Consider the following 14,574-nt stretch of genomic DNA (forward strand, 5'->3'; position numbering starts at 1 on the left):
ATAACTAAGTATCTCAATAGTTAACATTGTGACCTACCAGCTCAAGGAATCCAGGTTTGACATCCAGCCTGGCCACAGCCCATGTTGGGGTTTACGCATTGTTGTTTCTTCTCCGAAAGACGTGTCTCTCATTTGTCTCATTATGAGTGTGTGCTTGTGTGTGTTTCATAATAAACTGGGTCCCAGTCCTGGATGGATTCCTATCTAGTGTGGCCAAGAATGGCTCCAAAGCTGTTCCATCCATACACCCATCAATATAAAATCTGCTTAATTCACTTCAAGGCTGCAGAAGTCGTAATGGATTATGTGAGGTTAAAGTCCCATGATGCAATTCCATTGGTGCCCTCTTGTGGCAGCTAGCACACATAATCTTAACATGACATCATTTAAAGTCGAGCTTCACTCAAAGGCGTGCAGGAGCTGACAACACACAGGAAGTATGTGACTGCACATGAATACTAACAGAAATCCAACATATCAGACTGGTGCACGCTGATTTTATCATGCAACAATATATTTTATTTTCTAGGGGGTAAAATACTTTGTGCGTGTGTCAGCCTACAACGTGAAGGGCTGGGGGCCGGCTCAGATCTCCAGTCCACCCAGTGCCATTCCTTCCAGTAAGTGAACACCAGTTTCTTTTTTTATGTGCTTTGAAGTGAGACCAATCTCCACAGTTATGAATATTCTGATCTCTGTCTCCCCCTGCAGGCTGGAAGGAGTGCTCTGGTATCAAAATCAGAGGAAAGGAGCAGGCAGAAAGCATGGGGAAGCTACTGGAGCAAGTCAAAGATCCTCTGTACCGGGGATATTTCATAGGTGGGTCTTGGCTTTAGGTGTGACAGTTGCTGGCTGGTTGGCGGAGGAGGCATCACCTACAGCACTCTCACTGTCCACTGAGTTAAGATGAACACCAGATTTGTGTCGACAGAACATTTTGATTCATTTCCTTGAATCCACATCACAGTAGGTCAGGTCTAAGTTGCTGGTCACTGCACTTTAGACTTTCTTGGTATATTTTTATCTACATGGAATTTTAAGAATTTTAATATTGGCTTATATTTCTCAAACTCTTCATTTTAAAGTTGTCACCTTTTACCATTTACTAGTTGAAGTACCTGGCATTGACATTATAAGTTAACAAGGAACAATTTCTTTTGAAAATTCAATGTGGCAAAACACAATTCACAAGGAGACAAAACAAAACACTGTAATTTGGTGAGACAATGAATCTGTTACCCAGATTAGCTGAGAAAAAAATGGCATACATACCTGTGGTCTAAGTTTGGGCATGGCCAGGAGAAAACATTGTGTGTGCTGATGACAATGTCCTCCATGAGCCAGGGCACAGTCCTGCTGCCTGATGGGAATTGTAGTCCATGTGTCGGAACTGGTTTTTAGGTTGTCCTTCTCTCCAATATGACATATGGCCTATATATATAGACACATGCAAAATTTTGTGAATATTGGTTAGTCGTTTATTTTGTGTGATTACTGAAAAACAAACAGCCATCCCAATGGCTTACAATTTTATTTCTAGACAACGCCATTTTGTTTAGCTGAGGGCGCCACCATATTTGCATTGGTATGTCTCTCGTTGCCATGTCAGTCAATCCCAGAATGATCAATTCATTTATCATGTGACGGTATAAACCTCAGCACATGCACATCAGGATTAGCCATCATTTTGTACTGACTCAGAAGAGACAGTTTAGAATTTAATGAAAGGATCAGGAGATGAAGTGCAGCCAAATTTCAAGTCAAGGTTGAGAATCAACCTGATGTGTCATCAAGATTAAAGCATGAATCAGAAATCGAAGGTCTTTTGTCAGAAATAGGGTCATCAAGCCAAAAATGAAAGCACACAAAGACTTACATACGGACACTTTAGATTCAGAAGACTTGGAAATGCATGTAAGACCTTTATACCATCACACGATAGACATTGTATACCATGCATTCCCAGGTCATTCTGGGATTGATTATTAATTCAATGAGAAACACGGCAATGCAAATATATAAACTAAATGGCATAGTTAATCAAACAATAAAAAAATTAAAGAATTAGAATCATAATCCTTGAAAATTGCCCACATACTGTAAATCTTTGAAAAGCACCCCTCAAAACAAAAAAAATGCGATCATAACAGTCTTTGTTTCTGCACCTTATATGGAATATACAACAAGCCAATCCAGTCATCTTTTTAATGCAATACATAACGACTGATTCTGATATTAGAAATCAGTCGGCCTGACTGCACGTCTTTGAATTATTCTTAATACCGCAAGCAGCGGATAAAGGAAATAAATAAGAAAATACATTATAAACATCCCTATATGAAGACCCTTTCATTTGGTAGAGCAGCCACATAAAAGACATTGCCTCCACTCATTCTGGTCTGAATTAAAAATCTATTCTACAGAAACTCAGGAGTGGAAGCGCAGACGTCCAATATGGACTCGCAGTCACCTTCTCAATGTCCTTTACACAGCAAGACCAGTGCCTTTATGTATGACATTGGGCACTGCAGAGCAGCTACCCGTCTACTGGCTGTAAAGTTTTTATTTTTGTTTTTTATCTGCAATATGATGGCCAGCAATGTGGCCTTAAAGGGGTAAGATGTTGGACTGTAAACCACTGGACTGCTAGCTCAGAGCCCACTTCTGGTTACTCTGAATAATTCAGTTGCAGAAAATTTAGAAACTGCTTTTATGTGGCTGTAAAGTCAAAAAGTGCAGTGAGAAGGGTTCACTATAGAAAGGTTCTGGATAAGACAAAAGTTTTTAAGCCTAAATCCAGCACACAAGAATACGATGTGATGCCATTTTTAGCCACACTTCACGTGTCCAGGGTAGACAAGTTGGTCTAAAGTTCTGCATTAGCTGTTGCTTTAAGTGTTTCTCTCTAAAGACTCTTAGATTGCCCATCTATGAGCAGCATCTCTTCTTTTTAACATCCCTCTTCCTTTTCTGCAATCATTTGTGAACAGAGACCTCCAAGGTGCACACTCCCAGCAAGAGACTGTCTGTGTCGAGAAGCCTCAAGTATCTATTCCAGTCTGCCAGCAAGTTTGTTCGCAACTTGCAGAGGTAAGCCTTCCCGCTTTGGCAGTGGTCTTTAGCTTTGTCCAAATACCAAAAAGTAGTATTTTTTTCTTCTTTGTCTACTTTCTCACGATTTTATTTCAGACCAAGGGGATGCAAAGCTTCTGATTCTTGCCATCCTTCTGTTCAGCCACTCTTTAGTGAAGACTTGAGTCCCATTAAGCTAGTGATGCGTCCCTTTTTCAATGTGCCTTTTCTGTCTGCATTTACCGATATACAGTAATATGGATGGCTCTACAATGTGCTTTCTTACAGTCCGATAACTTAAGCGGGTGGCACATCACACGATTTCTAGTCGGAGGGGGTATCAAATTTGGCAACTGTTTTGCTAATCTTTTTGCCTGAGAATGTACGATTATATTGCAAGAAATCTCATGGTGTGACAATTTACCTGACTGCACGATGGAGACGGTGTTGTATGAATGCTTTCCAGTTCAGTTGCAATCTTCCTGACATTATGATTTAGCAGAATGTGCAACATCATACGGATGAGCCTCTTTTCTGTCTGCACTGTCCAAAACATCTGCATTTCTTATTCCTTGTAGCAGCTGTGGCAAAGGCGCTATATAGGCGCTGACCCGACACAGACTGACACTGGAGGCACAGATGAAAATCAACAAAAAGATTTTATTTTTCTTCCGCTGGGGGATCACGTCTTTCCCGTGTCCCTCAGCTACAGCACAGTCCCAAAACACACCAACAAAAACCCAAAAACACTGTAAAAAGCACTCCTCTTCCTCCACTCCCCCCACTCATCCCAACTCTGGCGCCCGGAGTGGTGACTGTCGACTCCTTTTGGCGTTTTTCCACTGCATAGTACGGCACGACACGGTTCAGTTAAGCTCACTTTTGGGGGGTTTTCCACTGGGAACAGTACCTGGTACCTGGTCCTTTTTTTTAGTACCACCTCAGCCGAGGTTCCAAGCGTGCCGAACCGTTACCAAAGCGTGGCGTGTAAACTCTGCTGGTCACTGATTGGCCGGAGAAAATCGTCATTACTGCGTCACTGAACTTGCGACATGAGACACAACAGACCCGCTAGAATTTTAGCACAGCCAGCGAAGGTTCGGACGCACCATTTTGTTTTAACCAAAAATGGCTGTTTCGTGGTCTATTGAGGAAGTACAGACGTTCCTCTCGTTGGTAGCCTCTTGCTGTTAAAAACATCCACATGCCGAGAATGAAGAACACCATTCCGTCGATATGCTCCATTGTTGTGTGTTTGTTCGTGGCGCGTTTACGATGATGTCACGGCAGTAGAGGCGGCGCAACTATAACGACACATGAATAATCCCGCCCACTCTAAAGCGGTACTAAACTGCAGTCGAAACGCAAACCGAGCCAAACTGAGCCGAACCAAGGTGAGCTGTACTGAACCGTGCTGTGCCGTACTATGCAGTGGAAAAGTGCCATTTGATAGCCCACCCAGAAGTCCTGCAGGTGCTCATTGACCTACTTCCGAATATGGTTACGTTCCCGCCCAGACGGGCTTGTTAGGCCGTGCAGCTCCCCCTGGCGGTGGTCACAGAGCCCAACAGGAATGAGCGCCGGTGTTACAAAATATTGGCCCCGATGCAACCCGGTTGTCAACAAATGTTCTGGGGGACATAGTATGCATCTTATGGCTCCTCCCCCGGATCCAGTGTCAAAGAGGCGTCCTGACTGGGCATAGGTCCCGGACTTCTTCCACACAGCATTATATGCATTGTATTTCTGTCTGAGCGGTCATTGGTTCTCAGCGCTTGCACACAGAAACACCTCTATGGCTTAAGACAAAAATCTTTAGTTTTACTGGGGAGAGTTGCAGACTAGTGATACTGGGTTGCTGGTATGTCCGACAACATGACTAGCAGTAACAGGTGTGTGGTGTGACTCTTCCATCTCCCTAAGATTATGTAAATTAAGACTATGACAGAAAATTGCTGAAAAAGTTGTATAATGTGACATTTTCATTCATTCATTCTTCACACACCAGATCCCACCCAGAAGCACTGGTTAAAAGGCAGGAACTAACCCTGGATGGGGTGTGTTTTGTTATGGAGTGAGTTGCACACATCATATTCTGTCTGAGACCAGGCATTTGCACTCTAGTGACAGGCCAAAAACCCACAAAATCTGGATTAGAAAGGCCATAAGAAGCAGCTCTTCTACTCCAGAGCTTCTAAACACTGCAAGCAGGGCGCTTCCTGGTGATGTCAGCTGAACTCTCTATGCCACTCACCCCGCACCCTCTGCACAGCACTGACAGACCACTACAGGTTGCCAGTCCACCACAGCCCACATTGTACACACACCCTTACTCTCTCACAGCATTACAGTTATTAGTCTCCTATCAGTCACATATGTGGCTGGTATGAAGAACAGGACTGAGAAATGGAATACAGGGAGAGAAAAAAACAGAGAGACATGGGAGAACCTGTACACTTTTATGTTATCTGCCAACCCTTACTCCTTGAAGTGTCTTATTCTCCATACGCCTAAAATAATTTCTGGAGATAATATGCAGTTTTGAAGTTGAGCTTATATGTGCTGCTTAACTACTGTACATTAGTCATGCTTCCATTAGTGTGTACTCTATATATCATGTTCTTCTGCTAGAAATGTCTTATAATAATACACTGCTCACATTACCTCCTTAAGATAGATAGATAGATAGATAGATAGATAGATAGATAGATAGATAGATAGATAGATAGATAGATAGATAGATAGATAGATAGATAGATATGAAAGGCACTATATGATAGATAGATAGATAGATAGATAGATAGATAGATAGATAGATAGATAGATAGATAGATAGATAGATAGATAGATAGATAGATAGATAGTAAGTACTTTATTGGTCCCAAAGGAAAATTGAGCTTTTTACAGAAGCTGAAGAAATATAACAAAAAACATCCACTCTCCGTCAGACAGACACCAGAATTACAAAGAGAAGAGAACTTCTGACTTGGCTAAAGATAAAGAAGCAGTCACAGTCAGCCATCATAAAGCTCTAGGTATAAAGAAGCCCCAGTAGCTCTTCTTTCTTTTGTAAAACCATAGCAACATAATATAGTAAATACAAATTTGTAAAGCAAACCTGGATATTAAGAAAAGACATTTTAAAAGCAACCCTAAGCATACTGGAACAAAACAAAGTCAAAGCATTGCTTATTAACCATAGTTGAAAATATACACTGTGACAGATAGGGGGTGCTCTCGCTCCCTTGAACCCCTGTCCACGACTCCAGACACCAGGTAAAAGTCCAATAGTTGACTTTATTTAAATGACACAGTGCACAAAGCACCCTCTCCTCCACTATACAAATCACAAATACTACAATAATACAATCCTCCAACTCCCAGACGCGTTGCCACCCTTCCACCCAGCTCAGCTCACCGTCTGGGAGCTCCCAGAGTCCTTTTATATTCCCTGACTCGGAAGTGTTCCCAATCCCCAGTCCATGTGATCTTGTATCACTTCCGGGTCAGATAAAAAGTCCTTTTCTTCACCCCGGAAGCACGTCATTCCCCTTGTCCATGTGTGCTTCCGAGGCGTAGGCAAAATAACCGTTGTTCCCCCCCGCAGCGTCTCCTAGTGGCCCCCATGGCATCCAGCAGGGCTGCGTATAAAAACTGCAATCTCCATGATGCCCTGCTGGTCTTCGGGGAACCTCCATACTGCAGGGAGGGCTCCACCTGGCGGCTTGAGGGTATTGGCTGGGATAAACGGCTGGCCATACACCACAACACATAAAGTCAGTTACCATTGCAGGCCTGAGCCATTGCTTGGGTTCGTTGTGACCTTAACTCAGAACACAAACACACAACAGTTGCCCAGTCAAATACATTTATTCCCATTTTCCTGTACTGTGTGTTCTTTCTTTCTTTGGAAATCATCCATGAAGTCTCATTTTCTCTCTCTTTCTTCAGATGACATTGTTTGCTGCCATCCCTGTTAACTTCGTGGTAGGCAAAAGTGTCTAATGTCAAACCTTAATTGTTGATATGCTCCACTGTATATTAACTGTGACTGCTCCCCATTCCAGTGTTGACCGGTTTTGCAAATTCCGGGTATTTCATGCTATACATCTTCCATAAGCTGTGTATTTCTGTCCGTGCACTTCATCGTCACTTTCTACTCTTGATTTCGGTGTGGCTTCTCCTGTGAGGCACTGGCACCCATTCCAGGGTGTTGTTCCTGCCTTCCAATCTATGTTTTCCGGCATATGCTCCAGTTCTCCACAATCCTCCTCAGGATTAAGCCATCTTAGAAAATGTCATGGTATTGTATTTCAGTGTATGTCAAGCCTGTAATTGTGTTCATTATGATTTTGTCATGGTTATAATTTTTTTACAGCATTATAAACGTTTTATAATAACTTCTGGACAGTTCTTTTAGGATTTGGTATACATGTTTATTGTTGTTATGATTCCTTCCACAATAAAGCACAAAAAGTGGACAAGGCCTCAAAAACCTAAAGCCAGACCTCAACTCCACAAGTCTGGACCAAACAATTAGGCCTCACCCACTTTTTGCAGTCTGGCCCCAAAATCTAAAGAAAGGCTTCCGGTCAGTATAGGCCCAAAAATAGAGTTAACGTTTTTAAATATGAAATGGTCAAAATAATGTCCAAAAAAAAGGAGAAAAGGTAAACCACACAACCTCTGGATCCAATCAATACCATTTTTGTTATATTTAAAGATTCAAAAAAGAGCACAAAGAGGTCAATGAAGAGAAAGCAAACAAATCCAATAAATCCAGAAACCAGTTAATGGCATTCTTCTCAAAGGCTGGAATAAAACTGTGAGACAAAACATAATCAAAACCAGAAACAACTTCAAACCGAGGAGATGAAACCTTTTGCACTAAAGCCTTATCACTAAACAGTAATCAAAGTCAAACTGAAAGTTCAGAAACCAGAAATATATTTCTAACTACTAAACTTTTTATTCAATTCACAGATATAAATTAATTGATGTGCAGGTATTTAAGGGTCAGACTGAAGTTATAAAATGTGGCGCCGTCACATTTAAAATCCCTCTGACCTGTGTTTCTCTGTCTTTGTGGCCTACATCGTGGTAGTGCGGTGTCTAAGCATGTGGCGGCCCATTCCTTTCAAATCTTGATGGTTCATACAAATACTGAAGCTACAGCTACGCACCTCTCACAACTAAAATCTTGTTTTCTACCACTGTAGTAATACTCTGCCATGACTGCTGGTGGCACCCGCTCTGTTGGACTAACAGGAGGTTTCAAGGGAACAATTGATGAAGTGAGCAGCCGGGATTTATTTAAGCCTTCTTTAAGGAGTAGGATAAATAGAAGTCGTAGACATTTAGCAAAGATGGCTTGCAGAAATAGTGGTTTTTCAACATATTATTAGGACAAAACCAGACTCGTAATGACAAAGCACAATAAAAGTCTAAACCAGTCATTGGTCCTGTAACATTTTTTTTTTTCCTTTTTGTGTCTTTGTTGTAGGAGTGCTTAGTCTCTTACAAGGGCCTGTCCTTTTATTTATGGTGCGGCCATTCAAAAGGCACACACTACACAGACTGAAAACACAGAGAATACTCAAAAAATCAGAACAAGAAATATTAAAATGAATAAGATGTTCAAACAAAACCAAAACATCAAAAAGTGATGTGCTCATGATGGCCTCCTGCAGCTCTTGAGTCTTGTCTCTCTCATGGTAAGCCTTCCAACAGGCTCCCTGCAGACTTCTTTTTGACAGAGTTCTCTGAAAATTCTTGCCTTTGCAGTTGATGTCTGAATAAATTCTGTGTGTCTCTTGACTCGGCCATTGAAAAAACCGACAACTTCCTACTCTATTCTCAAGCCCAAGACCCAAATGATACATGCGACTGAGATGAAGCAAGCAGGTGAAGCTGTTCCAGTTTTGCTAGCAAATTATTCAATAACTTAATTTAGCCCATCATTCTGTTCACATTCACACTGTCCGTGACCAGGCCATGAGTGCAATCTACATCACTAGGGTTCTTGGACAGCAGTCTTAACCAGTACGCCATCATACCATTCCTAGCACTTTTTACATGAAACAGCCTGACATTCACTCTATGCTTACCTTGCAGAGGAGTGTATTTGGCAGCCATTTTCTACCAAAAGGACAAGATCCTGGTGACACAAGAGGAACAGATCCCGTTAGTGGAGATTGACAGCTGCTCAACGTCAGTCATCCAGGAGTTCCACTGGTTTGCAAAGGTGGGTTTAGAATTTCTGTTGTCTCTGGAAATGAAGTTGGATGTGCCCACTGGCTTTTGCTTGGATGGAAATGTTTCAAGATGACCCACATTCAAGTGACACTGCAGCCGTGCAGCCATTAGTTCATATCTCTCCTACCACACTGCTCTTTATTTCTTTACTCTTCTTCATCTCCTTAGCTGTCCTGTGCCTGGAAGGACATCCAGTGGCTTCAGCAAGGCATGACGTCTGCCTTATCCTTGTCTTCATCGATTCTGCAAACCCGCCAGAAGATTCTCCTGGCTGTGTCTCAACTGCAGGTAAACAGTTTGTAAATATGTGAGTGTGAATCTGTAAGCATTCATGTCAGAGTGTGTATGTGTATGCTGAAGAGCACAAGGTGTTAACAACAATTGCAAAACCATGCTAAGAAATTTCAGATCTTTTCCTATAGTTGCTTGCTCTATCATGCTTGCAAAATCTGCAGTATGTGTAGTGGAAGATCTTATTTAAACAGTGTCAGATGCTAGACCACTGGTTTATCATGCAAAGGAATTTTGGGCGGCATCTCTCCTCAAAGGATTTACCTTCTCTTACCTGTTCAGAATCTTTTTAATGTGGATCCACAGTGTAATGTCTAGTTCTCTTTTAGTCTGACCGTTAACAGCACTCAAGATATTCAGGCTGCACTTTATTCTATATCGTGCTACTGTATCAATTGTGTTGGAGCGTCCTTCTCACCCATTTAGTCCCCAGCAGTGGAGTAAAGAGAAATGCATACTGGAGAAGCAGGCAGTTAACTTAGTTTAATATTGTAATGTTCAGAATATTAAAACTCTAACATCTTAAAAAGCCAAAGCAGAAGCAGTTCAAGGTTTGACAATCCACACCATACATCCTGTCATGCTCGATGTTCAGTCCTGTCAGTGTCTCTGTTCTTACATTGCTGTTTATTGTCTTAACCTCTACTCTACTGCCTGTGTACCTTAGTCATGATGGTGGTTAAAGACCCTGATCAGCTCATCATCTGACCTTCTAAACCTTACAGAAAGTGTCTGGTCTAATATCAGTTGCCTTTCATTTAGGTCTTATTCCATTAACTCTGTTCCTGAGGTGGTGCTCTCACCTCTCATGTGGGGCTTATCTCTGATTTCAGAGATGAGTGGTAGATGGATAGGTTGATGATTATGTAATTTTAGTACTTGTGCTGACAATAGGTTCAAAGATACCTATATAGGCAATTACTGCAAATGTCAGATATTACAGATATATAAATGGCAGTTGGTAGTAGATACGTTTTAGCAAAGAAAACTCATTTTTAATTTCTGTTAACTTCATTCCTGAGCATAACAAACCACCATTGAAGGAAAATTAGTCACAGAGCACAACCGCATTCACTCACACAGGTCAATTTAAGAGTAACTATGAAGTGACACAAAACCCCTGTGGTTGCAGTTGCAACTTGATTGGTCCAGAATCCTGGTTTTGAACTCCATGGTTGTTTGCAGTCTGTGTGGAGACGTCACATTCCCTACTTGCCTACAGTTGCTTCCCTTGGGTATTCCAGTTTTCATTCCATAATCCCAAAGATATGAAGGCAGTGCCGGTGCTAGGTTATCTTGCACCCTAGGCCAAACTTATTAGTATGGAAACTGTTCAATAGCTAACCCATGCGGCTGGGTTATGCCCCTCCGCCCTTATGATCTGCACTATAGGTGAATGGCTAATTCACCTTAATGGTAGCGCAGGCAAACCCCTCGTGCAGGTTAGGATAATTGGCAGTTTTAATTTGCCCTTGCCTGAGTGTGGGCACTGGTTTGATGCCAGGATAGACTTTAGATCCTTGTGACTCTGAAACAAATGAAGTGGGCATGAGAATGTTACTTGTTACTTAAGCTAACTTGTAGATTTCCTTGAAAATATAAATGTATGTACAGTCATGGCCGAAATTATTGGCACCCTTGGAATTTTCCCAGAAAATGCACCATTTCTCCTAGAAAATTGTTGCAGTTTCAAATGTTTTGGTATACGCGTTTATTTCCTTTATGTGCATTGGAGCAACACAAAAAAACAGAGAAAAAAAGCCAAATCTGACATCATGTCACACAGAATTCCGGGCGGGACAAAATTATTGGCACCTTTTCCAAATTGTGGGTAAATCGTTTTATTTCAAGCATATAATGCTCGTTTGAACTCACCTGTGCAAGAAACAGGTGCTGGCAATATAGCAATCACATCTGAAGCCAGTTAAAATGGAGAAAAGCTGACTCAACCTTTCTGTTGTGTGTCTGAGTGTGCCACACTAAGCATGGAGAAAAGAAGGAAGAGCAGAGAATTGTCTGAGGACTTGCAAACAAAAATTGTGGAAAAATATCAACAATCTCAAGGCTACAAGTCCATCTCCAGAGATCTTAATGTTCCTTTGTCCACTGTGCGCAACATAATCAAGAAGTTCACAACACATGGCACTGTAGCTAATCTCCCTGGATGTGGACGGAAGAGAAAAATTGATGAAAGACTGCAACAAAGGACAGTCCGAACGGTGGATAAACAGCCCCAATCAATTTCAAAACATATTCAAGCTGTTCTGCAGACTCAGGGTGCAACATTGTCAGGTCAAACTATCCGTCGTCATCTGAACAAAATGAAACACTATGGCAGGAGAGCCAGGAGGACCCCACTGCTGACACAGAAACATTAAAACTCCAGACTGGAGTTTGCCAAAATGTACTTGAGGAAGCCAAAATCTTTCTGGGCGAACATCTTGTGGACAGATGAGACCAAGGTAGAGCTTTTTGGTAAAGCTCATCATTTTACTGTTTACAGAAAACGGAATGAAGCCTATGAAGAAAAGAACACAGTACCTACAGTTGAACATGGTGGATGTTCTAAGATGTTTTGGAGATGTTTTGCTGCCTCTGGCGCTGGATGCCTTGACTGTGTGAAAAGTATTATGAAATCTGAAGACTACCAAAAGATATTGGGGTGCAATGTAAGGCCCAGTATCAGAAAGCTGGGTCTGTGTCAGAGGTCATGGGTGTTCCTGCATGACAATGACCCCAAACATACTTCTAAAAGCACCCAGAAATGGCTGAAGACAAAGCGCTGGAGAGTTCTGAAGTGGCCAGCAATGAGTCCGCATCTAAATCCGATTGAACACTTATGGAGAGATCTCAAAATCGCTGTGGGAGAAGGCGTCCTTCAAATCTGAGAGACCTTGAGCAGTTTGCAAAAGAAGAGTGATTGGAAATTCCAGTTGAGAGATGTAACAAGTTTGTTGATGGTTATAGGAAGCGTTTGATTTCAGTTATTTTTTCCAAAGGGCGTGCAACCAAATATTAAATTGAGGGTGCCAATAATTTTGTCCAGCCTGGTTTTTGAGTTTTGTGTGAAATGTCAGATTTGGCTTTTTTTCTCTGTTTTTTTGTGTTGTTCCAATGCACATAAAGGAAATAAACATGTGTATACCAAAACATTTGTAATTGCAACAATTTTCTGGGAGAAATGGTACATTTTATGGGAAAATTCCAGGGGTGACGATAATTTCGGCCATGATTGTATGTATGTTCCAGCATCACTTCTGAATGGCTGGAGGGATTTTCATGAAACTTGGTACACATATTCTTCATTGATCGACTAAAAATTACCGTAGAGTGAAATCAGCCCTAACCCACCCCCTTCTGTGTAGGGTAGGGGGTGATCTTGTGGTCTTGTATGCACATTATCATCCAGTAGACACTTGGAATGACCACCAGAGGGCTAACGGGAGGTTTCTGCCAATATTCTTTATGGTTGTGCACCACCACGTCCCTATTGCTTTTGAAATTAAATAGAGTTGGCCGGGTTGGCATCCCAACTATTTTTGGGACTCATTCTGTCTTTGTGACTCAAACAGCCATATATATATATCTACAGTATATATCTTATATTTAAACGTCTACACGTGGAAGTGTGTGTCTCTGTCCAGCCCAGAAGTGAGAGGTAGAGTCGGGGTCTTGTGTGAATTTCCCCTTGGGATTAATAAAGTATCTATCTATCTATCTATCTATCTATCTATCTATCTATCTATCTATCTATCTATCTATCTATCTATCTATCTATCTATCTATCTATCTATCTATCTATCTAAGGGCTCCAGCTCCAAGGATACGCAAACGAGGCCAGCACACCGGCAAAATGAAACCTCCAAAGAAAGACAGTCGTTTAGCTGCTAATGCACAAACGATGCGAGCATGTCTGCAACACAAATCCTCCTAGGAGAGAGATGCCCAGAGTAGTTCTGATGATTTCTATACTTTCTAGGATCGCTTATATATATATATATATATATATATATATATATATATATATATATATATATATATATATATATATATATATATATATATATATATATATATATATATATATATATATATATATATGCCAAATACCACTGACACACTCATCACGAAATCTCCCGAACCATGAGGACTTGGGACTTCAAATTTGGAATGTCGGTTACCCTTGGCCCATAGGTGCTCATTAAGGAATGGTTTTAAAAATTTAGTGGTCCAAGCACGTTCTGTCTGTATGTCTTTCTGCTTTTCACGAGAGAATTACTTAACGAATTTAGATCTGGTTGTTTTCTAGAATTTGCTTGAACTTTCCAGTTGATTTTGTGACTTCTCTCATCGCGCTATCATAGTTTGCTTGCGGTGCCGATCTGTATTTATGCAAATCCAACAGAGTAGATGTGGGGTGAGAGCAGGGGGGTGGGGCCTTCCTCAATCCCTCGCCAACATCTGTTCGAGTTAGTCTACGTCTCACCACGTGCGATACATGTTTGTTCAACAGACATTATCTTCTACAGATTTTTAAGGAGTAACATTGGACATTTTTGAGAGAAAGATCAAAGCTATGTGTGTTTTACAGGGTAGCTGCTGATTGCCAGAGATATCACGGGCATGTGCTTTTCACCCCACGCGGGGAACGTTTTCACGTCAGAGCTGAACATGATCAGATACAGTGCCAATGTCTATTGATTTTTAAACTTTGTCCTGTTTCATTATGTCAATGTATGTATGTGTGTGTATATGTATGTATGTATGTTCCAGCATCACTTCCAAATGGCTGATGCGATTTTCATGACACTTGGTACACATGTTCCTCATTGGTCAACTTAAAATACTGAAGGGTGAAATCAACCCTAACCCACCCCCTTCTTGCATGTTATCATCCAGTAGACACTTGGAATGACCACCAGAGGGCGAACTGCCAGCATTCTTTATGTCTGAGCT

The 14,574-nt window shown here is 41.4% G+C and overlaps 1 protein-coding gene across 3 annotated transcripts in view; it reads left to right on the plus strand.

Moving 5' to 3' along the window:
- LOC120537019 (ankyrin repeat and fibronectin type-III domain-containing protein 1-like) overlaps positions 1–14,574 on the plus strand; it is a 173,539-nt gene that overhangs the window by 138,636 nt on the left and 20,329 nt on the right. For all 3 annotated transcript variants that reach the window (XM_039765614.1, XM_039765615.1, XM_039765616.1), the window contains 5 exons: positions 530–620; positions 712–819; positions 2,991–3,090; positions 9,187–9,316; positions 9,496–9,615. In XM_039765614.1, coding sequence (XP_039621548.1) covers positions 530–620; positions 712–819; positions 2,991–3,090; positions 9,187–9,316; positions 9,496–9,615 — 549 coding nt within the window. The remainder of the gene's footprint in view (positions 1–529; positions 621–711; positions 820–2,990; positions 3,091–9,186; positions 9,317–9,495; positions 9,616–14,574) is intronic.

The sequence above is a fragment of the Polypterus senegalus genome, chromosome 10, assembly GCF_016835505.1.
Source record: "Polypterus senegalus isolate Bchr_013 chromosome 10, ASM1683550v1, whole genome shotgun sequence".
Classification (NCBI taxonomy): Eukaryota; Metazoa; Chordata; class Cladistia; order Polypteriformes; family Polypteridae; genus Polypterus; species Polypterus senegalus.